The 24,192-nt window shown below is 45.9% G+C and overlaps 1 protein-coding gene across 3 annotated transcripts; it reads right to left on the bottom strand.

Annotated features, from left to right (window-relative positions):
- Positions 1-100: 100 nt before the first annotated feature.
- LOC135397609 (uncharacterized) lies at positions 101-23,796 on the bottom strand. Of its 3 annotated transcripts, XM_064629227.1 has the most exons (13): positions 23,719-23,796; positions 22,047-22,113; positions 20,190-20,235; positions 18,683-18,774; positions 14,719-14,808; positions 12,447-12,482; positions 10,286-10,318; positions 8,083-8,112; positions 5,445-5,480; positions 3,586-3,645; positions 2,172-2,222; positions 666-719; positions 101-197 (listed from the first exon to the last, which is right to left on the bottom strand). In XM_064629227.1, exons 2-13 carry the CDS (start codon positions 22,095-22,097, stop codon positions 150-152), a joined length of 627 nt encoding a protein of 208 aa, XP_064485297.1. In that variant the 5' UTR covers positions 22,098-22,113; positions 23,719-23,796; the 3' UTR covers positions 101-149. The 3 variants fall into 3 exon arrangements, with proteins under 3 accessions (XP_064485297.1, XP_064485299.1, XP_064485300.1); XM_064629229.1 differs by lacking the exon at positions 666-719; XM_064629230.1 differs by lacking the exon at positions 14,719-14,808.
- Positions 23,797-24,192: the final 396 nt, after the last annotated feature.

The following is a 24,192-nucleotide window of genomic DNA, read 5'->3' as shown; positions in this document are numbered from 1 at the left end:
TGTCCGTTCCGCCATGCCTCTTGTGCTCGTAGACTATGTGAAACATTGGACATGCACGTGACAGTACACTAACATCGAAGTAATGACCAAAAGCCTAGTGTAGGCATAAAAGCAATTTAATTCTCAATGGACGCAGATGATCAGTCGCCTCACTCCATGGTGTCATAATATGAACTCATTCTCCAGACCAAGAATATCTGAAAGGCGAGCAGTAGTACATTTATTCGTACATTGTACCATTTATGTTTGTTATTTATGACAAATGAGCGTCATGCACAGCAATGGTCATATAAGGAGGAACCAGTGGTTGCTCGCTTAAAAGTGAACTTCACCGCATAACGCGCTCCTAGCCAACCGTTATCTTGAATGATATCGTTATCGGCTCGGATTTCAACAAATCAGGGCAGATAACGATATCATTCGAGATGATAGTTGACTAGGAGCGTGCCATGCGGTGAAGTTCATTTTTAAGAGTGTAGAAAGGAATGGTAGCAAAAAAAGGGTCAGTGTGAGGTCATGGCGAAGATGCCAAGGCAAAAGCAAATCATTTTCCCTCCCCATGTGAGCTTATAAGAATGCTACGGTACCGCCTGTTATGACCATGCCATAGGTATGCAAGTACTCGTTCACGTTGAATAGCTCAAAAATTAACGAGAGAGTCTTACGTCCACACAAAGTTCGATTACATGTGAGAGAAATGTAACTTTGAGGCCGAAAATCTGAAAGAGATTTACATGCGTCACTATGTGGATACAGTGAATATGACCCTCGCCTATTTGACCTGTCTATATGACCCGCCATGATCATTGCCTGTTTTGCACTCTTAAAAATGAACTTCACCGCATAGCACGCTCCTAGCCAACCATCATCTCGAATGATATCGTTATCTGCCGTGATTTGTTGAAAACGGGAAGCGTACGCCTTTTTTGTGACAATTATGAACAGCATAAGTGTCACAAAAAGGCGTACGCCTCCCGTTTTCAACAAATCAGGGCAGATAACGATATCATTCGAGATGATGGTTGGCTAGGAGCGTGCTATGCGGTGAAGTTCATTTTTAAGAGTGTGAGACTGGCGAACGTATCCGTAACCGATTGGATGCTCAGGGGCGTAGCATCTCCACAAGGGAGTCATGCGAGGGAGAGAAGTCTTCAGTGCACGCCAAAGAGGATGTCAGGTGAGCAATACTGCTCCATGACGTAGAAACACTGTACAAAATTTTACCTACAATATTCGAAAATATTCTTTTGCGATGTAAGAAATCTCGAACATGAGGAATTGAGGTTCTGAGGCTCGTACACTCTTAAAAATGAACTTCACCGCATAGCACGCTCGTAGCCAACCATAATCTCGAATGATATCGTTATCTGCCCTGATTTGTTCAAAACGTGAGGCGTACGCCTTTTCTGTGACAATTATGAACAGCATAAGTGTCACAAAAAAGGCGTACGCCTCACGTTTTCAACAAATCAGGGCAGATAACGATATCATTCGAGATGATGGTTGGCTACGAGCCTGCTATGCGGTGAAGTTCATTTTTAAGAGTGTAGGAAGCGTCACGTCACGTAGGAAGAGCAAATACATACAAAGCCTTGAAGCCTTGAGGCTTTGTAGGTATGTGTCCTCGACGTGCACTCCAGCCTCAAAACATCAATTCCCATCATGTTCAACAGATGCCGCTTGCGTCGCCCCGTCGTGTGAATGTGTGCGCGAGTGAGAAAACATGTAAAAGTGAAAGGAGGTGAGTGAGTGAGTGTATGTGCTTGTTCCTTCAAATGACGCACCTTTGGAAGTCATTGGAGAGTCGCGTTAGCTTTGCTCAATTGGCTGGACCGGTGATCCAGAAGATGTGGGTTCGAGTCCTACAGCTGGCTAACCTTTTCAGTGACTTTCTCCTTTCAAGAAATCTCGAAGAACCCAAGTTGCGCTTTCAAGGCCTGGCAGCACCGCACCCGCATGTATTGTTCATTACGGCTTGTTTACACAGAACCTTTTTCCTGATTTTGTCGCAGCCTACACTATAAAGCCCTGCGCGGATGAGATTTTTGGCATCCGCATCCGACCCGCATGGGACGCATTCTGAGGGCCAGGCCTTCCTTTGAAATACCCGCCGAGGTGTGTAACGTGGTATAGCATCTCTGCTTTAAATGAGCATTTTGTGTAGCACTCACCCCACTTTCAGTTGTCTCTTCCACTTTGCCTTTCCCTTTGTCCGCGCGACGCTGCACATGAAACAGGAGGGCGAGATGCACTACATATAATACACGATAATGCACTCAACACGGCATCGCGTAAGTTGTAATGACGAATTTGATTGGCCGACCAGTATCGAGTACCCGAATCCTCTCCGGAGCCTCGAGTTCAACCGCAAAGGTCCAATCATTCGGAATCCACCCGTGAGCCTCGTTCAACCAACCCCGCCCCAAGAAGCTCGTTTTATCCAAAGGCCTGGTGGAAGTCCTCGCTCGCATCTGGCAAACGGCCACGTCTTATAATCAGCAACCCCAGTGCAGAATCTCGTCCGTGCGATCCGCTTGTGGCGCTATGCATCGGCCAGGGGGGGGGGGGGGGATCGCTGGATCCTAACCCTAATTGCACAAGAGGGCAAAGGGCGGTAGCAGACGACAGCTATACGGTACGCGTATTTCGAAGCTCATAATTTGGACGCATGGAATGATGATCATAATGAATACCACCTTTACAAGAACCCATGGCCCATGCGACATGTACAGATTGCCGCAAATACTAGCGGCCCAATACGGCGTTGGGGATGGGAACAAACAGCATGATCGCCATAATCGATGGTCTTCGTGGGTGGGCTTCACGCTTGCCGATCCTGTGCTTCGCGAAAAACTGAAGCAGTGACAGAGGAGGTTTCATGGAAGTGCAAGAAAAAGCAGCGTTAAGGGTAACCGGATATAGAAACTATAGGCTACTTTCTCCGTAACTTTTAACTATCTTGTCTGCAAATATCGCTAGCTGTGTCCTCCCTCCCTAATGAGACGACAGCAACATGCAGGCCGGTCGGTACGTGCACGGCGCCTTGTTGTTGCGCGTTGACCGCTACAAAATCTGTTTTGGCCGTACATTGCGGAGACAGGTTCATCGTATCGACGAGTATTGTATTGTCGCGGTGCTGTTCTAAATATGCGTAGAGGTCACCTCATGGAACGTAAGCGTTCAATGCCTGCAATGCCATTATGAGAATTGATTATATAAAGGTAAAAACTAAAAACTGCATATTATGCAACGAGTAACTCACTCCAAGTTAGCTTAGGAACTTCATTTTGAGTACTTAGTATCGTAGTTAGACGTTTTATTTTTCACATCAACTTAACTGGTAACGATTCCCTTTCGTGTGGTAACTTCCATATCTCTGAGAAAAAGTCATCTTGAACTACCAATAAACAGGCGCATTTCGCCGAGAAAAAAAAAGCAGAAAAAGCTCAGATCGATCAATCGAATTCGTCATTAGACTCTACTCTCGTTAAAGCTGGGGCTGAAGCCAGGGAGGCGGATCAGTTCCACACACATGATACGTTGTTTAGTCCACATGCGCAGTGTGATATAACTCCAGGAACTTACGTGTCTGCGCCGCAGATCCAAGTCTGGTTCAAAATGCTTCGTTTCGTTCAGGATGGATACCTACGAGTCTACAAGTCAGTTATTGTTGCGGTGGCTGTGGGGTCACCTAGTAGTGAGTTTTAGTAAATCACTTTGCAACGTCCTGCTACGGTACACGGTACGCTAAGCAGAAACGCTATCACGGTTCGCAAGACGGACGCTGTCGACGTTTTAGCGTCGGGCATGCGCCATGAGGTCAACGGCATAGCGGGTACGGTACCGGGGATACAAAAATGGTCTACTATAAAACTCTAGTAATTGCTGGTGACGCTTGGAGGTCATGCTTTCTTTCGTCTTTCGTGAACAATGGGTGGCGCTAACCATGCGCTCGCCCAGCGCCACCTAGATTAGATAAAGCCTACTTAATGCATCATCGCATTCTTTGGACGCATGGCTGCAACGAGTGACTGCCCACGCGGCTGATACACTCTTAAAAATGAACTTCACCACATAGCACGCTCCTAGCCAAACACCATCCCGAATGACAACGTTATCGCCCCTGATTTGTTGAAAACGGGAGGAGGAGCCTATTTTGTGCCCATTATGCACGGCACAAAATAGGCTCCTCCTCCCGTTTTCAACAAATCTAGGGCGAGAACGTTGTCATTCGGGATGGTGGTTGGCTAGGAGCGTGCTATGTGGCGAAGTTCATTTTTAAGAGCGTAGGGGCTCGTCTGCTGCATGGCAACGGCCACCGAAACGACGTTGTTATTGGCGGGCAAACGGCCACGTCATCACTCTTAAAAACGAGCTTCTCCGCATAGCACGCTCCCAGCCAACCATCATCTCGAATGATATCGTTATCTGCCCTGATTTGTTGAAAACAGGGGGCGTACGCCTTTTTTGTGACACTTATGCTGTTCATAATTGTCACAAAAAAGGCGTACGCCCCCCGTTTTCAACAAATCACAGGCGAGAACGATATCATTCGAGATGATGGTTGGCTGGGAGCGTGCTATGCGGTGAAGTTCATTTTTAAGAGTGATGGGTTGAAGTGGTCACACTTTTTACTTGTGGCGAATTCGGGTGGTCATCTCATGGCAACGCGGCGTAGCGTTCAAAAATTGCTAGGTCGCAAATGGAGTGCCAGGAAACTACTGGTATTAGTCGCTTGGATCCCGCTAGGGGCATCTCGGTCAGTCGTTTTCGGGTCGTCTGCTGATTAATGTCAACTTCGGCGTGCGAACCAGTGAGTGTCCTCGCAACCCTCGCGATGCGGATGTGACGACACCGGATATAGTTTGACAATCCGCTGCACAATCGCTTCGACGCCTGGCGGGAAAAGTGCAAGCTGGGAAATTCCTGTCACTCGGAGAGCGCCCCGAAAAAAACAAACAAACAAAAAGGCAAATCTGGCAAAACTGGCGAGAACAGCCTGGCAAAAAATAAATAAATAAAAGAAACAGTTGGCCCCAAACGACAACTTGAAATCGCCGCCAGGTGGCGTTGGATCGACGCATGCGTTGTTTCGTTGGCCAATTTGTGGCCCACTCGTTTGATTACCGAGGCAACGTAAGCGGAGGGGGGGGGGGGGGGGTGAACATGTACCGTAAATATTACAATTCACTTTAAGCATTTCTTTCCGCTTTACTAAATTCTATGCGGGCAAAGGGCATATTGAACGGTCACGCAACGGTCGTCACGGTGCAAAAAAAAAAGAAAAAGAAAAAGAAAAAAGAACGGTCACAGCTTTAAGTGTGCTAGAAATTGGTTCGCCTTACACAATGATCAGCTAGCGAGAATGGACCAGCCGTGCCAGCCAAAACTGTGACTAAACATTTTGTAACATTTTTTCCTGCGAATCAGGACAAAAGACTTACACCTTTCAGCAGGGGGCCATCTTCAAACTGCACAAGCTACAAAGATAGCGGACAGTTAACATGTTTCGAAGTGCAACTTGGCGCTTATGGACACACACCAAGCGCTACTTCCATTTCAAATGACGCGCCAAATATGTCAGCGATATACCCTTTTCAGTAAACACGTCACCATACACTCTAAAAACTGAACTTCACCGCATAGCACGTCCTGCGCCAACCATTGCGACGAATGATAGGATTATCGCTTCTGATTCGAGGAGAGAGGGAGACGTACACCTTTTTGTGTCAATTATCATATATCCAAATTGACACAAAAAGGCGTACGCCCCCCTCTGTCTTCGAATCAGGAGCGAAAACCCTATCATACGTTGCAATGGTTGGCGCAGAGCGTGCTATGCGGTGAAGTTCAGTTTTTAGAGTGTAGGGCTTGAATAGTCGTATTTCCAACTGTAGGATGTGACAAGCGAAAGCGTGCCCATAGCACGTTTCAAACCCCCATAGTACTGCCCTCGCCCTAAAACTTTTCTTTTAAAGCAAGCGCCACCTATGGCACGCAAGGACCCGTGGGATAGAGGATTGCCAGACTGCCAGAGATGGAGGTAGAAGAACAACAACATTCTGGTGTGCGCAGCAGACGACGACGCAGGACGAAGCAGGACGACGGAGCAGTAATTTCTTATGCCGCTTTGTGCCGTGCGCTTTGTAAAATCGTCTACTGTAGGCTACAAGTATGCCATGAGGTAAATTACTGATAATTTTAAATAGACAAGTGTAGATGAATGAGAAATGATACAAACAGACGACACGGAGAGCGGAGCCTTACTATTGCCAATAATCGCTACATGAACGTGTATGATCATACACGTGGCGAGAGATATGCTGTCAGGATCTTACGCCTGTCTCGCTGTTACAGCCGATCATGGCAACGAGGTTTATACAAAATGTGCGTGAAGAAGTTCCGCGCCATGAAAACACACCGTCCGGTTGCAAGGGCAATATAGATATAGGGCACCGAAGATGGCCACTGTACACTATCAGAAAAAAGGGTGGAGCAGTTATACCTTTTAGGACGTAATATTTGTCGCATATGTTGTGCCTGAAAGGTTGCAAAATTCTACCTGCTACCTCACTCTCTGCCACGAGTGATAAGAGTTACCACTTCTGATTCGGTGAGCGATGGGGGCGTACGCCCTTTTGTAGCAATTTGGATATATGATAATAGCTTCTACCACACTTTTACACCCTTTATTATGTTGGCGCTATGTTGATCTAGGTGGTAACTTTAGAAATTACCACCTCTTCACACCCTTTTTTCTTAGAGTGTAGATACCCTTTTCACCATGGCTATGATCAGTACAAGGCCGGCTTCACGCTGCCATATTTGTCGTCCATTCGCTGCAGAACCAGAACCAGAATGCAAACGAGGCCGTAGGTTCCAATGGCCTTGTTTTGACTCCGTTAAAGGCACTGTAAAACAGCAGGCATATTCCTTATTTTACACTGTTGGCTTATTTGGCAGCCTTGGTGCTCAGTATACAAACGCCACACAAGTTTCGTTTAAATCCACCCTGGTAGTTTTATTATAGAAAATTCTGATCAAAAATTGTACGGGCAACCCTGTGTCTAAGACCCGAGACGAACTGCGCACTTCCTGCCTAGTAGGGCGCGGCGAGCATAAACACGCCAAAAACAACGGGAGCGTACAGCGACATCTGTGGAGCGCTACTATCATCACGACGAATTGGCGATTGTATAAACCTCTCAAGGTTTGTAAACAAATAACGTCATAATGTTCGAGAGCGCCACCAATTTGGTAGAGCTGAACTACGCTCGCTAACAAGGTCGCGCCTGAAAGTGTTGAGGGGATCATGATGGTCCCTGAAAGGGACGTGACCTCCTGTCCTACTTTTCTTTCAATAGACCTTTACCTTTTTTGTAAACAAATGACGTCATAATGTTCGACAGCGCCACGAGTTTGGTAGAGTTGAACTATACGTTCAAAGCTAGTGGCGCACAAGGTCGCGCCCGAAAGCCACGGTCTTGAAGGGATTACGATGGTCTCTGAAAGGGACGCGACCTTCGGTCCTACTTTCTTTCAGTGAACAATTGCCCATTCGTGGAACCCAACTTTCCCCTTCCGATCTGTTTTGGTTTCGGTCTGCCTACCAACGTCATATGATGACGTTTCTCGGGTAGAGGTTTATAGGACGCAGCGAAGAAGTGTCCATTCGTGGAACACAGCCCTCCCATTCCGGCGTCTTTCGGTTTCACTCTGTCTACCAAACGTTTCTTGGGTACAGAGGTCTATTCCCACGTTGCCCCGCGTCGTTTCACTGCAATTTCGGTCGTTATTAAAAATGTTTAGAGTTTTCTGTTGCATGTAAAATTTGCAATGTGGATGTGTTCTTTCAGAACAAGCTTTCAAATGTCTCTGCCAATATTAACAGATTGCCTGCTGCTTTACAGTACCTTTAGAGTAACACGGAGGAGGAAACGAACCCAATACGTATTTATCGAACTGAGGGGTTGAGAGCAAAGGTTAATGAGGAAAACAGACAATTTCTCTTTCGTAATTCATTATTGAAACATAAAAATTAATTGCACCGTATACTACACAAAGCGATGTCACGTGACTTACGAGAGGGTATTGGTTGTCTGGAAGCCCGGCCTGTAACACGAATGTCCGTTTACTCGTCAACAGCGGCTTACTGCACGCGGGAAGACAACACTCAACGGTGGCCTGAGCCAGCTTACAACTACTTCTACATCCCTTGCAAGGACAGAGCAAGGACAGAAAAGTGTCATAGCTTTCCCGCCGTCACATGAGCGCGAGCGTTCAACGTCGGGTCTTCATGTACACTGCTAACCGTGGGGAATATCTTGCCACACAGCCGCAATATATTTCGTAGCAGACGACAGGAAAACACGCGGACGCTGTCGTCTGCTATAAGTGTCGTCTGCTAAATGCGCAGTACGCCACTCCCGATATTCCGCATCGTGTGAATGCTCAACATAACACGGGGGAGGAACTTCGGCTCTGTGAGCAGTGTTTTCGCTTTTTCTTCCACTAGAATATTCCGTGAGAATGTCGCTATATAAAATCAACAACTATATATCAACAACAATATAACAAACAACGAACAACAACAAAAAATATAACAACAACAACAACAACAATCAATAACTATAACTATAAAATCAAACAACTCACGAAAAAAGGCGCTGACGCCGGGGTTCGATCGTGTGCGATTTGAGGCTGCTACATGTCCTTGGTGGTCCCTAAATGTAACGAGCCTCCGCTATCGTTGTTTACGTCGTAGGACTTTTGGTTTTCGGCATTTGCCGAAGAGTGTCGAAAACACCACCCGAATGACTTCTCTCTCTCTCTCCTTCTCTTTTTTTTTCTCAAATTCGGAACAGTCCGAAAAAATTCGAATACGCAGTACCATATCAGCTGCGATCCTCTGAATGGGAAAGGGAAATCCCCGTTAGAATGCCCCACTTGTGGACCGTAGATCGAGCCTCGCATTTAAAGAGAGTTTTAGTAGATCGTACACTATCGCCTTTGCGTACGTAGGGGATAGCGTTGGTGGTACTGCGCATGCGCAAGACATAGACAGAGCTTCGCACAGTGCACAGAACCACCATGCTATCCCTTACGTACGCTCAGCCGATAGCGTACGACGTACCAATCTTCGGTCAGTGCCCCTATGTCGTTGTGCTTCAGCACTTATAGAAGGATAACCTGGTTGTGGGTGGAGGTCTGTTATCGCAGGGGAATGTTCCGAATTGCCGAATAATTCTAAAAGCCGATTTCTGACTTCCTAGCCTTCTAGTTTTGTACTCCCCTGGCTACACCCCTCCAATATCGGCTTAGACTCACCCTACTTTTCGTTCCTCAGGTCCGTTAAAACAGGGTCAGGCCAGCAAAGACATTCCTGGGGAATTGAATAGACGCCCGCATTCGGGCATTTATTTTCGGGGCGGAACATAGCTGCCGAAAGAATCCGAGTTTTAGTGAACGATGTAAATGCCAATAAGCGCCCCCCGAATGATCTTGAAAGAAAGTGCCGAAAACCACAAACCCAAGAGCTGTAGTCGGGTTCAACCTAAGAAAGAGCGTCTTGAAGTCCTGCCCTACGCGTGTTCTTATTAGCTGCGTACCTAGTTTTCTGTGATCACTATGCTTCAACAACTGGACAAAATGTTTGGAAAGGTTGGTCATGCTGAGCACCTTCGCGTTGGTACTAAAACAGCTTTCTCATGACCGCTGTGTATACGGAACACACTTCGCACTCTTAGAAATGAACTTCACCGCATAGCACGCTCCTAGCCAACCATCATCTCGAATGATATCGTTATCTGCCGTGATTCGTTGAGAACGGGAGGCGTACGCCTTCTTTGTGACACTTATGCTGTTCAGAATTGTCACCGAAAAGGCGTACGCCTCCCGCTTTCAACAAGTCAGGGCATACAATGGTATCATTCGAGATGATGGTTGGCTAGGAGCGTGCTATGCGGTGAAGTTCATTTCTAAGAGTGCGGCGCATTCCTTCCTGGGAGTGACACGCTAGCAGCGAATGGGACCGTACGACCCTTTAGACACGTGCCTGTGTAACCCAGCCACCTGATTTCAAGTCCGCACGGTGCTATTCGCTACTAGCGTGTCACTCTGAGGAAGGAATGCGCCGGAGTGTGTACCGTGTCCAGCAGTCTACTCGCGCGCGTCAGGTAAATATGCATGAAACGATTCTGTTTAGCATTATGTTTCTTGCTTGGACAAGTTTCAGATTCATCGAATTGGACCAAGCGTCTCTGGATCGTGAACAATTTACACTTACCGCGTCACGTAAACCATGCTTTCCCATCAGGCCCTGCAATGAGAACATTACTGTTTTTGTAGATATATGATCCATGCATCGTAACATGCAAAGTAATTAGTCTGGGCAATGCAAACATGTTCAGCACACAAAGCAAGTATATACAAAGGGATTGGCCTGAAGATAATGAACGTGGCTTTGTGCTTAGCTTGCGACTACGAGCGTTATGGCCCTTTAGACCATCTACGCTTTGATTGATTACCCTAACTATACGTACAAGGCTGTTCCTCAGAAAGCAAACAGGATATCATGCAAAGAGAATACTATACACCAGAAATAGGACAACCGAATCCGTGGATCCTAGGAAAGGATTCGAGATTCGCGAATTCGAATCCCAGTGCTCAGAACGACGAATCGAATCTTCAATCCACCAATCACGTTTGTTTGTTTCTGTTTTAAAATTGGCGTCTCCGCGCTGTCCGCCGAAATATGGGCGGCGGGGGGGGGGGGGGGGGTATGAGGGTCTTGCCTCGCGAGAATGGGTCTGCATTTCAACATTCGGGTAAAAAGATGTAGGAACGCTTCCGTAAGGACACACGTGCAATAGCAAAATGCAGAGAACCTAGTAATTGTGGGCAGTCAATTTAAGCATGAATGCACTTGCATAAGAAAGTGGCATCATTAATGTCGCTATGAGTAGAAAAGGAAATGCGAGCAACGTGGCGGAGTATAGTTGTTCATAATTGTAACGACTGGAGTTCCAGGACGTGACCGAAATGCAGATATCGCAAAATGTTAATTGTTGCAAAATGTTGCAATTGTTTGGACAGCTTCTAGGCGGTGAGAGTCAGTGTGACTAAGATAGTTCCATATTAAGGATGCGCAGGCGAGACTAACATAGACCTCATATATAGGCAAACATCTGGATTTGGGAATATCACGCATTTGTATACGTCAGGAATCCTAGCGTGCACAATGCCAGAGGAGCGTACGAGAGCAGCATGATCACTGAAGTATAATTTCGAATCGAATTCGACAAGGTCACGAACCAAGTTAGCGCGGAAGACGACATTGATTCTGAAACTATAGTTATAACCGATTATGTTGGTTTTCCGAGAGAAAGACACCACCTTGGTCTTGGCGAAGTTGTTCGTGAGACACCAGTGGATAACATTGTCGATGTCCCTTTCTAGCAAGGCGCAATCCAGTGGGGATGAGACTATATACTAAAATTTCACATCGACATACTGTAGCAAGTTGGAATGTTGGATACACATAACGAAATCGGCGACAAAAACGTTGAAAAGGAGTGGCCCAAGGAGCATCGGAGCTCCAAATGGGCTCTAATTGACTTTGGAGCCATGGGGAACTCGTGATGTTGGTAGACACGGTTTGGAATAAGCACCGTTAATTGTTACAGAGCAGGAACGGTTACGTAAGCACGACTCAGGAAATTTCAAGAGGGCAGGACACATGCCATGGAATTGTAACTTACTGAATAGGATGTCGTGGTACATTAATCGAACGCCTTAGAAACGTTAAAGTAGACTATTAACTTGGCCTCTACGAGCTATGATCGACATAAAGTTGCAGAGACTCGTGACTATAGTGATCTACCTTGGTGATATCCGTGCTATGTCTCAGCGATAATCGGTGTGAAATGCGACGAAACACTGAGTTACTTAGCAATACCTGCATCTTGAATAACGCAAAATACACAAAAAGTGACTATACACTGTCTTCTCGTGGACGCCACCATACTGAAAGCGCAGGGCCGTCTAGTCGGGTGCACGTGTTGAAAACTGTTTACCGCCCAAGCCAGAGAGAAGGAAAGCGTGCTTCCTCCCTGTTATCGCTTTCCTCCTCTCTGGCTTTTGCTGGCTGCAAAAGTGCTGGGTGTGAGGATGGCTGGAAAACGGCTGGGTATAGATATCCTGTTCCTGTGTCCGCTATAGCGAAATGATAATAGCCATGTCCCTTTAATTGTTCCATCAGAATTACAAAGCATAGCAATATTAGAGGGATTTCATTTAACGATATTTGTTACTTACAGGCACCCCTACTTCCCGGAAGACGATAAGCTATAGCACAAGGGGCGCTTGTCATTGGCCCATTTGGTGGTTCCAGAACGTTTGACGCGACAAAATTTCTATACAGCTCAAAATGTTAACTCGCTCATTACCATTCGTTTTTCACCTTTCGTAGGCACTTTTATTCCCTGTAAAACGAAAGAGGAACATTATGAGACATGATGACGTCATCTCAAAAACATGTTATTACTAGGGTTCGTGGTTTTCGGCATTTTCCGAAAAATGCCGGAAAACACCCCCCGAATGATTTTTTTCAGATTCGGAATATTCCGAAAAAATCCGAATTTCTCGTATCTTGACAGCTGCCATTCCTGGAACCGCAAAGGGAAATCCCCTTGGAATCTCCCGTTGTCGACTATTTCTCGAGCGTGGTATTATCTTCGGGCTGTGCCCTGACCTCAGCTCTGTTGTGCGGTCCCTGACCGCCTTTTGGCAGCACACGTACTTAGTGACACACCACCTTTAGTGAATTTACCATTCAGAACCTTTGTGGTCTGTTGTTGTCCGGTTAAAAAGAGATCACGAGTGTATGGAGCTCCCACACGGTTTCAAAAGCCGATCGCTCATCCCTGCCCTAGCCTTCTAGTTCATTTTTGTGTTCTTTGTACTTACTCTAACTACTCCCTTCCAGTTACGACTTGGAGTGACCTTTGTTTCCGTTCGTGAGGCACTTCAAGGCACTTCGAGGCACTTCACTGTATGAGGACTTATTCTTATTTGTTCTACGAGATGAATCTCGTATGGATGATATAAAGCGCGAGTTTTTCGAATATGCTGTATGCCCTGCCCCTCAGGTGGATATATCTCCTATTCAGTTTTGGACGGCCCGTTCCAGCACATGGCCTTTGTTATCGCAGTGCGCCTTAAGCATACTGGCTATTCCTGTTTCTAGCGCTAATGTTGAGCGCGCGTTCTCTAAACTGCGTGTTATTAATCGCAAGGAGCGAGCCGCTATGACAGATGCGAGCATGATGATGTACGCTTGCATCTATTACAACAAGAGGTAGTCTCCTTGTTTGCTGGTTTGGCACAGGCAATAAAAGACATTGTTAATGAAACCATGAATCGATTCACTTCTTTTCGGTTCGTTGTTACTTCGCGCGCAAAATAGGCTTTCCTTCATGCGAAATAAATAGATGCCCGTATTCGGGCATTTATTTTTTGGGCGGAATATAGATGCCGAAAAAATCCGATTTATGGTCCCCCATATAAATGCCGATAAACACCCCCCGAATTGGGTCGAAAATAAATGCCGAAAACCACAAACCCTAGTTATTACTCACAGACCCTTTACAGTTGAACGTGCAGAAGGCAATGTCCCACATCCAAGAGCAGCACTACACTACACTATGACTACAGCACTACTACAGCAGTAGACGACATAAGAGCTGCTGGCACAGAGACATATCTCTGGAAGCGGGGAATGTACGTAGTTCTCGCCTTGAGAATAGGACACACGAGAACAGGCTGGACGACAGAAAGACGGGAAACCTACTTTTTGTTAACGGGAATATTTTGAAGTGTCTGATTTGAAAGCACGCAAGCGTCCTCTACGTACAGGTTGGGACAAAAGTTCACAGAACACGCGAGCGGCGTACTTTTTCGTCGGTGCGACACCCTAGCGGCCGCCGGAAGCGGGTGAGTTCACTGTTTCGGAGGGGTGGAAGGGTGCGCTACTAGCGACACACAGCGGTAGCTCCCACTTCCCAGACACACCCGAGCCCCCAAGAGACACCGGAACTACCACTGTATCTCGCTAACAGCGCACGCTACCACCCCTCCGAAACAGTGAACTCCCCCGCTTCCGGTGGCCGCTAGGGTGTCGCACCGAAGAAAAAGTACGCCGCTCGCGTGTTCCGTGAACTTTTGTCCTCCGGAAAGCGGTTTAGTTTGAAGCAGGCGGTATAGCATTCTGACTCGGACGGGTGATTCGACCGCCTCTATGTCAATCACAGACGTCCTCAGAATTGCGGTCGGGGTGGACCTGTCAGAGTTAATTCACGAGGTATAGGAGGCACGGTATACCCCTAGTACGGAGCCATGTTTCCGCAATAGTACCTTCAGAAACCTTATGCGCATGCTCGCTCCTGGTACCGCACCGGAAGCCTGTGTAAACCTGAATAAGTGTGCATTGTTTATCTCGGAAATTCTTAGAGACCAGAACCAATGATGTGTCCAGAATCTGCACACTACCATAAGGGTGTTGTGGGGACAGCCTACATAGGTACTTTGAGCGAGACCTCAACGGCAGCATGACGCATTTGCTGTCTTGAGACTGTTGATGCTCATAGCCATTTGTGATTTATTTCGGTGTATTTTGGAGGTTAGGCTACGTGCAAAAAGCAAGAGTCAACGTTGACAAACCAGAATGACGTCCGAAATGACAAACAAGATCATTAATCCGACGCTTATCTCCAGGTAAGTGATGAAGATTCCCAGCAGTTGTTTATTGACCTGAAGAAGAACATGTACCGACAGTAAGCAATCACAGGGCATGACGGACAGCCATTTTATATCTAGGAGACTGCAGGTTCCTAGTATGAGACGCACTATTCAAAGATATCGTACAAGGGCCACGTTCGAATTCTTACGCGCGCAGTTGCCGTCCGTCTGTAAGCCACCGCCTTCACCGATGACTTTTCGAACGCGCACTTCTTGAGCAATTACGCTTCCTCCATATGTGCAGCGTCAGCAAAAGCTTTCTGACAAGTTTGCACAACAGTATACAGGGTGTCCCAGAAAACGTGTCATTGAATTATAATAAAGAAACTACGCCACCTAGAATCATGCGGTCAACGGCATTTGTTCTTATTAGGTTTTTGCCACCTTGTAAAGTTAATGTCATGTACCCCAAGTTTAATTATGCAAATATTTGCGAACTGAACTCAGAAATTTGCCAAGGGAAGGTCACTTTTTTACCCCACCAATATGAAGAGCGTGCCGAATTCACTCCAATTCATGATAATTGACAGTGATATTCACGAGCTATCCCATCGGAAAAAATAGCCGAATATCATGGTTTTTGGAGCGCCGGACCATAACGCGCGATGTCTTTTTGAGCGCAATCGCTCGCAGTGCGACGAAAGGAGGTTCCGAAGCCAGCCCAAAGAGTGATAGTAGAAAAAGTAACAGTTCTTAAAATTGGGAGAGGGAAAGCATTATCCCAGCGAAAGTCGGACGTGATAAGCCATGCCTGCGTTATCTCTTTTTGCGATGCTGGGGTGGACTGGGTTTCCAACCTCCTTTCGTCGGACTGACAAAGATTGCGCTGAAAAATTCATCGTGCGCTATTCTGTACGACCTCCGTAGAGCATGATGTTCGGCTATTTTTTCCCATGGGATAGCTCCTGAATATCCCTGTCAATTATAATTTGAGTAAATTAGACACGCCCTTCACATTGGTGGGGTAAAAAAGTGACATTTACTAGGCAAATTTCCGAGTTCAGTTCGCAAAAATTTACATAATTAAACTTACGTTACACGACATTCACATGAGGAGGTGGCAAAAACCCAGTAAGAACAAATGCCGTTGACCGCATGACTCTAGGTTGTGTAGTTTTTTTATTATAATTCAATGACACGTTTTCTGGGACACCCTGTATAGTTTGTAAAAGCCTCACGTAGAGTTGTTTGGCGCATCAGTGTCAGACTTTCTGTCTATACTGTCTAGACGCTGACTTGTCTAGGTATCTTCCACACCTTACAGGCCATTATTACTGTTTTTCTTTTCGTAGGTAATTTATTGATCACAACACACTTGTATGGGTTTCCCGGTGAAATCCAGTACAAGCATAGCACATACCCAGTGTTGCGGGTCTTTGGCACGTTCGGAGTTTGGGTGGAGGATTTCGAAAAACATCCCCCGACGAAAAGGGGTCTATTTGACGTCGTTTATTTTTTATCACTTAACGACAAACCGAAAGTCGGAGAAAAGGGCTATAATTACGAAAGGCAGCCTTCTTAGAAGGCCTATTCTGATCCGGCAGAACATGTAGAGAACGATATTCGTAATTACTATCACGTAGCGACGTTATTAGGTCCCTTGACGTTACCGTAAGGCAGCTTTCGTTTGCGTTCCCGTTTTACTGTCCGCGTTGCAAAAACTATCTCCGTTTTCAAGAAGTCAATTTCTATGCCACCTGCGCCCTATTGTCCACCTCGAAGAGAGCGATATGCATGATTCACAGAAAAAGGAAAGGAAAACCCTATGCGTTTTCCAATGCGTTTTCAAGGAGCCAATTTCTATGTCACTTCTACCCTCTTGCCCACTTCGGGAAGGACGGCGAGCATCATGATAGACAAGCCTGAGCGATGGGCAAACAAACAAAACAACACAGCACGAAAGCTCAAATTCGAGCCTTCGTGTTGTGTTGCTTACGTGTCCTGCCCATCGCTCAGACTTGCCTATCATGAAGGTTATCCACCAGCTAGCCTGCATCTATGCCATTCTATCTATAGGCGCGTTTACACGAAGGCGACGAAGGTCGACCTAGCCAGATAGGTCGACACCGGACTATCGACTGAAAAGGGATGTCGACGCAGAGGAGGGAGGTCTGTCTGGGGTAGTTCAGTCGACAATGGTCGACTTCCCTTTTGCCATGAAAACCGGCTCAGTCGAGCTGGCGATCGGTGTCCGTTACGTCATGAGCGAGCTCTTCCCATATTGCCCGTGAAATTCCGGATTCTCGGAGGAAAGCAAACAAGGCGACGGAAGCAAGCGATGTTCCCGCTACTCCTTCGAACCCATCACGATGCGCATGGACCGACGAAAGCACTAAATTAATGTTGTCCATTATTCGGGAATTAGACATAGCATCGCAGCTGGATTCGAAGCGGCAGTGGAATCAAGCCCTGTTTCAGACTGTGGAACGAAAAATGGCAGAGGAGACTCCGCGAAAAGCCTGTAAGATGCGTTATAACACTTCGTAAGACACTTCGTAAATAAATATACTGCGAAAATAAAATATATTTACTTCCGAGATAACATTTTAACGACGTGGCGGCGCTGCTGCTGGCCAGTAAGGTCGACTGAATTTCGGGAGCGCTAAGGCGCCTTATCTAGTTGCCATGCAAACCGGGTAGGGTTGACGCTCCCGATCAGTCGACTGGGGACTTCGATTCGACGTTCGCGCCCATGTAAACGCAGAACTGGAAGCATGATTCACAGAAAAAAGGAAAGGGATGCACTATGAGTTTTCCTATGAGTTTTCAAGAAGCCAATTTTTGTGATCTCTGCCCTCTTGTCCACTTCGAGAAGGGCGGAATTCAGAAAAACAAAAAAGAAAGGAAAGCCATGTGCGTTTTCGAATGCGTCATCCTATGTGTTTTCACGAAGCCAATTTCCATGTCACCTCTGCCCTCTTGTCTATACTTCGAGACGGACAGGAAGCATTATTCACAGAAAAGAAGGAAAGCTCTATGCATTTTCCAGTGAGTTTTCCCATGCATTTCCAAAATGCCAATTTCTATGTCACGTCTGCCTTCAAGTCTACTTCGAGAAAGATGGGAAGCGTGATTCACAGAAAAAAGGAAAGGAAAGCCTATGAGTTTTCCAATGCGCCTTCCTAAGCGTTTTCAAGAAGCCAATTTCTATGTCACCTCTGCCTTGTTGTTCACTCCGAGAAGGACGGGAAGCGTGATTCACAGAAAAAAGGAAAGCCCTATGCATTTTCGAAGTAGACTTGTACAATGGCCGAAGTGACCTCCAAATGCCCTCATGTCAAAACAACAGCAACAACTGTTTTTGTGGTTTTGATAATAACTGGGGCCTATTCTATCGGGTAGAGTCACCATACCGGTAACTATAGTATATGGAATACCATGTTCATCGATTCCAATGCTCAGGCAAGGATGATGTGACACGTGCTACAACGGATGCTCCGGGAATGGTTAAGTGAAATACTGTTGTGCAGTGGATTTGGCGTCAGAGATCCACATTTTCTTGACTCCGGGGATGCTAACCCGCAACCTGAGGCAATTTCGACACAAAAAGAGACGAACCCGCTTCAAATTAGTCGTCGGGTTATGGGGTACTGGAAAACCGAAAATCTGGAGTTTTTGGGAATGATTATCAAGTTTTCCGGCGTATGTTCTCCGGAATTTTTTTTCGAGCAAATCCAAACTCCGGGAATTCTACATTGGTTAACCTTCCTGTTGCAATTGAAGTCATGACCTGTATTCTTCATAGCTTTCATGTTCGTATAAGAACTACAGTGGCACCAGTAAGAAGGGACAGTGCAGGTATGCTACGGTATGCACCGCCCCGGTGAACTGTAGTAAAAAATAATACGTAAAAACGAATAAGAAAAGTAAGCAGAAGAGAACTCACAGTAACCATTGCCAGGGCCAGGATGAGATACAAGAGTAATGAGAATCCGACAGAGGCGATGTTCATGTACCAGATAATTTTATACTGAAACTCTAGAATGGAGAACAGTTCACATGGAAGCATGAGCAAAATCTCGACATGGAAAACAGCACCACCTCTAGAACCGCACTCGGAACCCAACCCTCAAAACCCTTCTTTCATTGTTCCTGGACACTTGAAGGTTGTGTGGTGTTGCCGTTCCTTCTGCGTTCCGGCCTCAGAACATCAATCTCCACCGTAGTGGGGACCCAACAATTTTTTTTTTTCTCCTGAGCCCCTCTTTCTTTTTTTGAGTCTTTTACACACTGCAGGTTTCCTCGCAGGGTTACTCCTCGAAAATTTGTCTGCTGGTGCAGAGGTACTCCAAGAGAGAGAGAAAGAAAAGAGTAATACCCTACACTCTTAAAAATGAATTTCACCGCATAGCACGCTCTTAGCCAACCATTATCTCGAATGATATCGTTATCTGCCCTGATTTGTTGAAAACACGGGGGCGTACGCCATTTCTGTGACACTTATGCTGTTCATAATTTTCACAGAAAAGGCGTACGCCCCGTGTTTTCAACAAATCAGGGCAGATAACGATATCATTCGAGATAATGGTTGGCTAGGAGCGTGCTACGCGGTGAAGTTCACTTTTAAGAGTGTGTAGTCCAACCATCATTTCGATTGACATCGTTCTCTGCCCTGGTTTGTTAAAAATGGGAGGCGTTTTACCTTTTTTGTGACATTTACGCCGCTCATAATGGCCACAAAAAAGGCGCACGCCTCCTGTTTTCAACCAATCAGGTTAGAGAAAGATGTCATTCGAAATGGTGGTTGGAAAACAGGTGGAGTAACGGCCCTTCTGCTAACGGACTTAGCTTTGCCGTCTGACTAGGGTATAAATGGGAGAGTAATGACAGCTTATTTTCTACACTCTTAGAAATGAACTTCACCACATAGCACGCTCGTAGCCAACCATCATCCCGAATGACAAAGTTCTCGCCCCTGATTTGCTGAAAACGGGAGGAGAAGCCTATTTTGTGTCATTATGCACGGCACAAAATAAGCTCCTCCTCCCGTTTTCAACAAATCTAAGGCGAGAACGTTGTCATTCGGGGTGATGGTTGGCTAGGAGAGTGCTATGTGGTGAAGTGAGTGTAGTTCCCTAGACTGCAGTTATATCATCCACGAGGTTTCGGCCCATTTTCTCAATTACTCAATTTGATTCGTAAGAATGGAATGGTTACTAACAACAGACCACTTCCCATTGTGCTATCTCACTTTTGCCTGGAAGTCCCCTGATTAGTCGCCCGTTGGCTACGTAATATCTTCCAGAGGATGTCCGGCCGCGGCCGTATAACCCACCGACGAAACCCTGCATATAACCTATGATATCTATCGGGCGAAGCCCGGCATTCCACCGTACAGGAACAGCGGCCTCAGCTACCATCTCTTCAAGAGGGTGGTATATTGGAAAAGTTACCGTCTTCAGCCTTCACGATCAAATAGACCACAAGTCCGTAATAAAGCTGCAAGGCAAATGTAAGCACTATGAAACATAGAGATGATAAGATAGAGTAACCTGATAAACTTAATGCGTCCCAATGTGGGAATACAAGAAGCGTATGGATGATGTGGCACTCTTTATAGAAGGGGTAACGTCAGCAGTTAAGCAGCAAGTCGGCAGTAAGGTTGTGGTGATTCGCAATAAACGGGTATCGTAATAAACAGAAAGTGTAACAAACAGACATCGTAACAGACAATGCAGCGCAAATGGCGTCACAATTCGGCATTCGTCTGTGTGTTTTCTAAATATTTCCGTCCATTATGAAATACTGGAAGAGCAGTAATTTTCGCGAAATTTCAAATTGTCACTTTCCCGCGTATTTCAAGTTCAAGAAGAATCACAAAAAAATGTAATTTACGACGAAAGAGTTTCATCAAGTCGAACTAATCGCTAAGTGAAATTCATTGTAGCGCTTCTTTTCGTTTACTTTTACATACTTTTGCAGCCTTTACAGCACTAGACATCGATTCCAGATCACTCGGTGTTCCACCCTCACTCGCAATTCGACAATGCCTGATCGTCAAAGTCAGTGGCACCATGAAAAAAAAAAAAAAAAAAAAAAAAAACTCGGTATCCAAGCGAAGCGTCATGCAGGCCCCCAGTATTCTTACAACAAATTAACTAACAATTTCACAGCATATGATGCGCACTTTCTATTGTCCCATGGCGTTCAGGATTCATTTCCAAACGACGATCATTTCCCGACAAGTCGACAAAAGAGCGAAGTACGTATACGTCGCCGACACGGCATAGAATATACAGTGTGTTTATTTTTTATCCTTTACAGTATTTTTATAAAACAAAAACTATGATAGCAGCACAGATGTCGTTTTTGCAATTGAGTTTTACGGCCAGGCGGACAGCCTCTGGAAGAGAGTATGTAACTACAAGATGACTAATTAAATAAATCCGCTAATTAGCTCGTTAATTAGCGAATTTTGGGGAAAAGCGAGATAGCAGAACGGGAGAGCATCCGCATTGAAAGACATTCTATCTTTTAAAAAGTGCTCATTGCCGTGAACTATCCATCGCCGAATTTCGGGTATGCAAATGAGCCGAAATCGAAAAAGCGCGCCACAAGAGTGCATCACCTACCCCGACGGAGGCTTATCTGTGCCGGAAAGCGGTTTCTCTGGCAGGCAGAGCAGCACCTGGAATGACTTTCAACGAGAATAGTCTTTCATTGTGCTATCTCACTTTTGGCCGAAATCACCTAATTAATGAGTTAATAGGTTTTGGGTAATTAGTTTTCCAGTTACATACTTTCTTCGAGAGGGTGACCGCCTTGTCGTTTAACTCAACTGCAAAGACGACATCTGTGCTGCTCTCAGCTTTTTTATAAATAAAAATTCTGTAAAGGATGAAAATAAACACCAACACCCTGTATAGAGCTTGTATTTTTCGATACTATATGCAAGGAACGTGAAATCATAAAACTTGAGTGATTTTCGAGAGCGACATACATCATTGGGCAAATTTTTCGACGTTGGCCGTATAAGTGGTAATCTCGACGGCGAAATACTTTGCTTAAAAATTCAGAAATTAAAAATTCAGAAATACTTTGCTGAAACTCTGCACCACACGCGGATCATCCGTTCGACGACAATGGCAATGATCTCCTTTGCGAAATGGGGGTCATCCGCATGCTTCCATTTCAGACTATAGAAAAGCGTTGTGTTGAAATTATGTCACGTCTCTTAGTATAACATGTTTCTGAAACGGATTTACACAAAACATATAGCATCTAGGATTTCGAACAGAGAAGTAACTTACACATCCACAGATCGCATAGACAAGGATGCTGTTCCTGCTGTCACAACACATCCCGCGCCGTCTATGTCTGTGGACGGGAACGTCAAGAAACATTGATCACAGAAGCGGTACTATTTCGCAATTTCGTCGTGACTGACATCAGCATGACTGACAAAAGTGATAAGAGTGTCCCTTGCTCTTGAACAAAAATAAAAAAATAAATAAAATAAAAATATACCGAAGAGTCTCGTCAATCACGAGGCATAACGGCAAGCTCACTGCAGTGAGAAGAGTGAGAACACGAAGCGTCTTCTCCTTCCCTCTCCTCACTCACTCTCCTCACCCACTACTCTCTCTCCTCACTCACTCTCTCCTCACCCACTCTCCTTCACTCACCGCGCAAGCGCGCCGCGTTGTGGCTGCAGACAGACCACGCCGCGATTATTGCCGGGTTAAAACGCGCTCTCTCTCGACGTGCGACGGAATGGTGACATTCGCGCCGTGATGCCGCGTCGAGCGTCAACAAGTAGGAACTGGGCATTACTGTCGATGAATAAAAAGGAGAGAAAGAGCAAAGCGCACGATTCCACGTAACTCATACAGGCGACACTCCTAAGAATACTCCAGCGAAAGACCCGTAAAACGTAATTGCTCTCCACAGGGGTGACACAAACCCGCCATTGTTGTAACTACCCTCAAGCGGGTGCTTTTGGCAAAACTGCCATCTTGTCCTGGTCGCACGTCATAGAAAACGTCATTTTGAGGTCATGTGACTTTGTTTACATGTCGTTTTGCCGCTTACCGACATATTTTCGCCGTCATAACACCAAGAGATGACCGTATTTTGCAAGCGTAAACTATGTGGTGCTTCTTCCGCAGCATGGTAGCCCATTTCACCTTAGTTTAAGTACATCGCATTGGCTCGGTAAGTCTTAACGCGCGGTCGTCATCACGTCTTTGGAAGTTAACAACAATACGAGGCTTTATGTGTAAGACTGCGCGTTTTATTGCGAGATTATCGGATAAAAATAATTACTGTGATCGAAAAACATCCAAAACGTCGTCCAGAAACAACAACCGCATTGTTTACAAACGGTTTGGCCGCCGATCGCGGGCGCCGCCATCTTTAAGGTCACGTGTGCCTTGACGTTTGCTGTGACGTGCGACCAGGACCTGTCCAGGATGCATTGCGTTCGCCCAGCACGCTTTCGTCTACGGATCAATGCATTGGATGCCACCCCTGTGTTGCTCTCACCCGCCACGTAAGTATATATACGTGTACAAGTGCTGAACGTCATGTCTTCTCATGCACTGCTGACGATGGGAAATAGCCTGGGGCTCATGCCACAGGATATTCCGTAGCAGACGCCCAAGAAGAGACGCATTCCAACGCAAAGTCGATATTCCAGCACGGTCTGAACGTTCGATATAATACGCGATGAAACGTTCGCCCCGTGAGCAGGTCTTTTTCTATTTTTTTTTCTTTCTTTCGCTAGAGTGTTCCTCAGTGATGGCAGGAAACGCGTGTTGTATCGGAATTTGTGATTGCGTGGATATGCAGGTGGATACAGTCCTGCACGAAAACCTGAGATTTCGGGATTGTAAAAACGGCTCGGGATCGCGAACCCTAATCCTGATATAATGGTGGTCACGCAAATGATGATCCATGTAGCGATCTGTTAAAGAGACTTACGTGGCGTCGAGTCACAGAATGGGTCGACTTCGAACGGCAGAATGGTTCGATTCACGAATGATCTGGATTGGATTGGATTGAGCTGGAAAAGTGGCACGTGCCATGCTTGATTCCCCAAAGTTGCTTAGCGCACCCGGACACCAAGGGAGTTTATACTTATTAGCTCAGAGGCGATCGCACTCATAGCGAATACACGGCTCGGAGTGTCTCCGAGCGAATAAACATAAACGCTCCAACTGAATACAGAGGGTAAAGTTTTTTTCTTTTTTAGTTTCAAACTTTATATTGTTCTTGGAGCGATCACCGGTATACAATAACTGCAAGCAGAGAACGCGAAAGATTGGCAGCGCGAGGGCCCAAGCAGAAAGATGAAATCAAATAATAATAATAATGCGGATAGAGTGTGTGCGACGTCGGCCTATTAATACACAGCAAATGAATAAGTGAGTCGGATGCGGAAGTTATACGAAAACT

The sequence above is a fragment of the Ornithodoros turicata genome, chromosome 6 (assembly GCF_037126465.1).
Source record: "Ornithodoros turicata isolate Travis chromosome 6, ASM3712646v1, whole genome shotgun sequence".
In the NCBI taxonomy this organism is placed as follows: Eukaryota; Metazoa; Arthropoda; class Arachnida; order Ixodida; family Argasidae; genus Ornithodoros; species Ornithodoros turicata.
The sequence above is the reverse complement of the archived record's forward strand: the minus strand, read 5'-3'. Positions and strand labels throughout refer to the sequence as shown.

What these genes read in the sequence shown, in the direction of transcription:
- LOC135397609 (XM_064629227.1), bottom strand. Translation starts at nt 22,097, where the DNA reads ATGTGTTGTGACAGCAGGAACAGCATCCTTGTCTATGCGATCTGTGGA. An exon ending in AGCATGGTTTACGTGACGCG is followed by an intron (nt 8,113 to 10,285) that starts GTAAGTGTAAAT and finishes TTCGTGTTACAG; the next exon opens with GCCGGGCTTCCAGACAACCA. An exon ending in TGGATCTGCGGCGCAGACAC is followed by an intron (nt 2,223 to 3,585) that starts GTAAGTTCCTGG and finishes TTTCATGTGCAG; the next exon opens with CGTCGCGCGGACAAAGGGAA.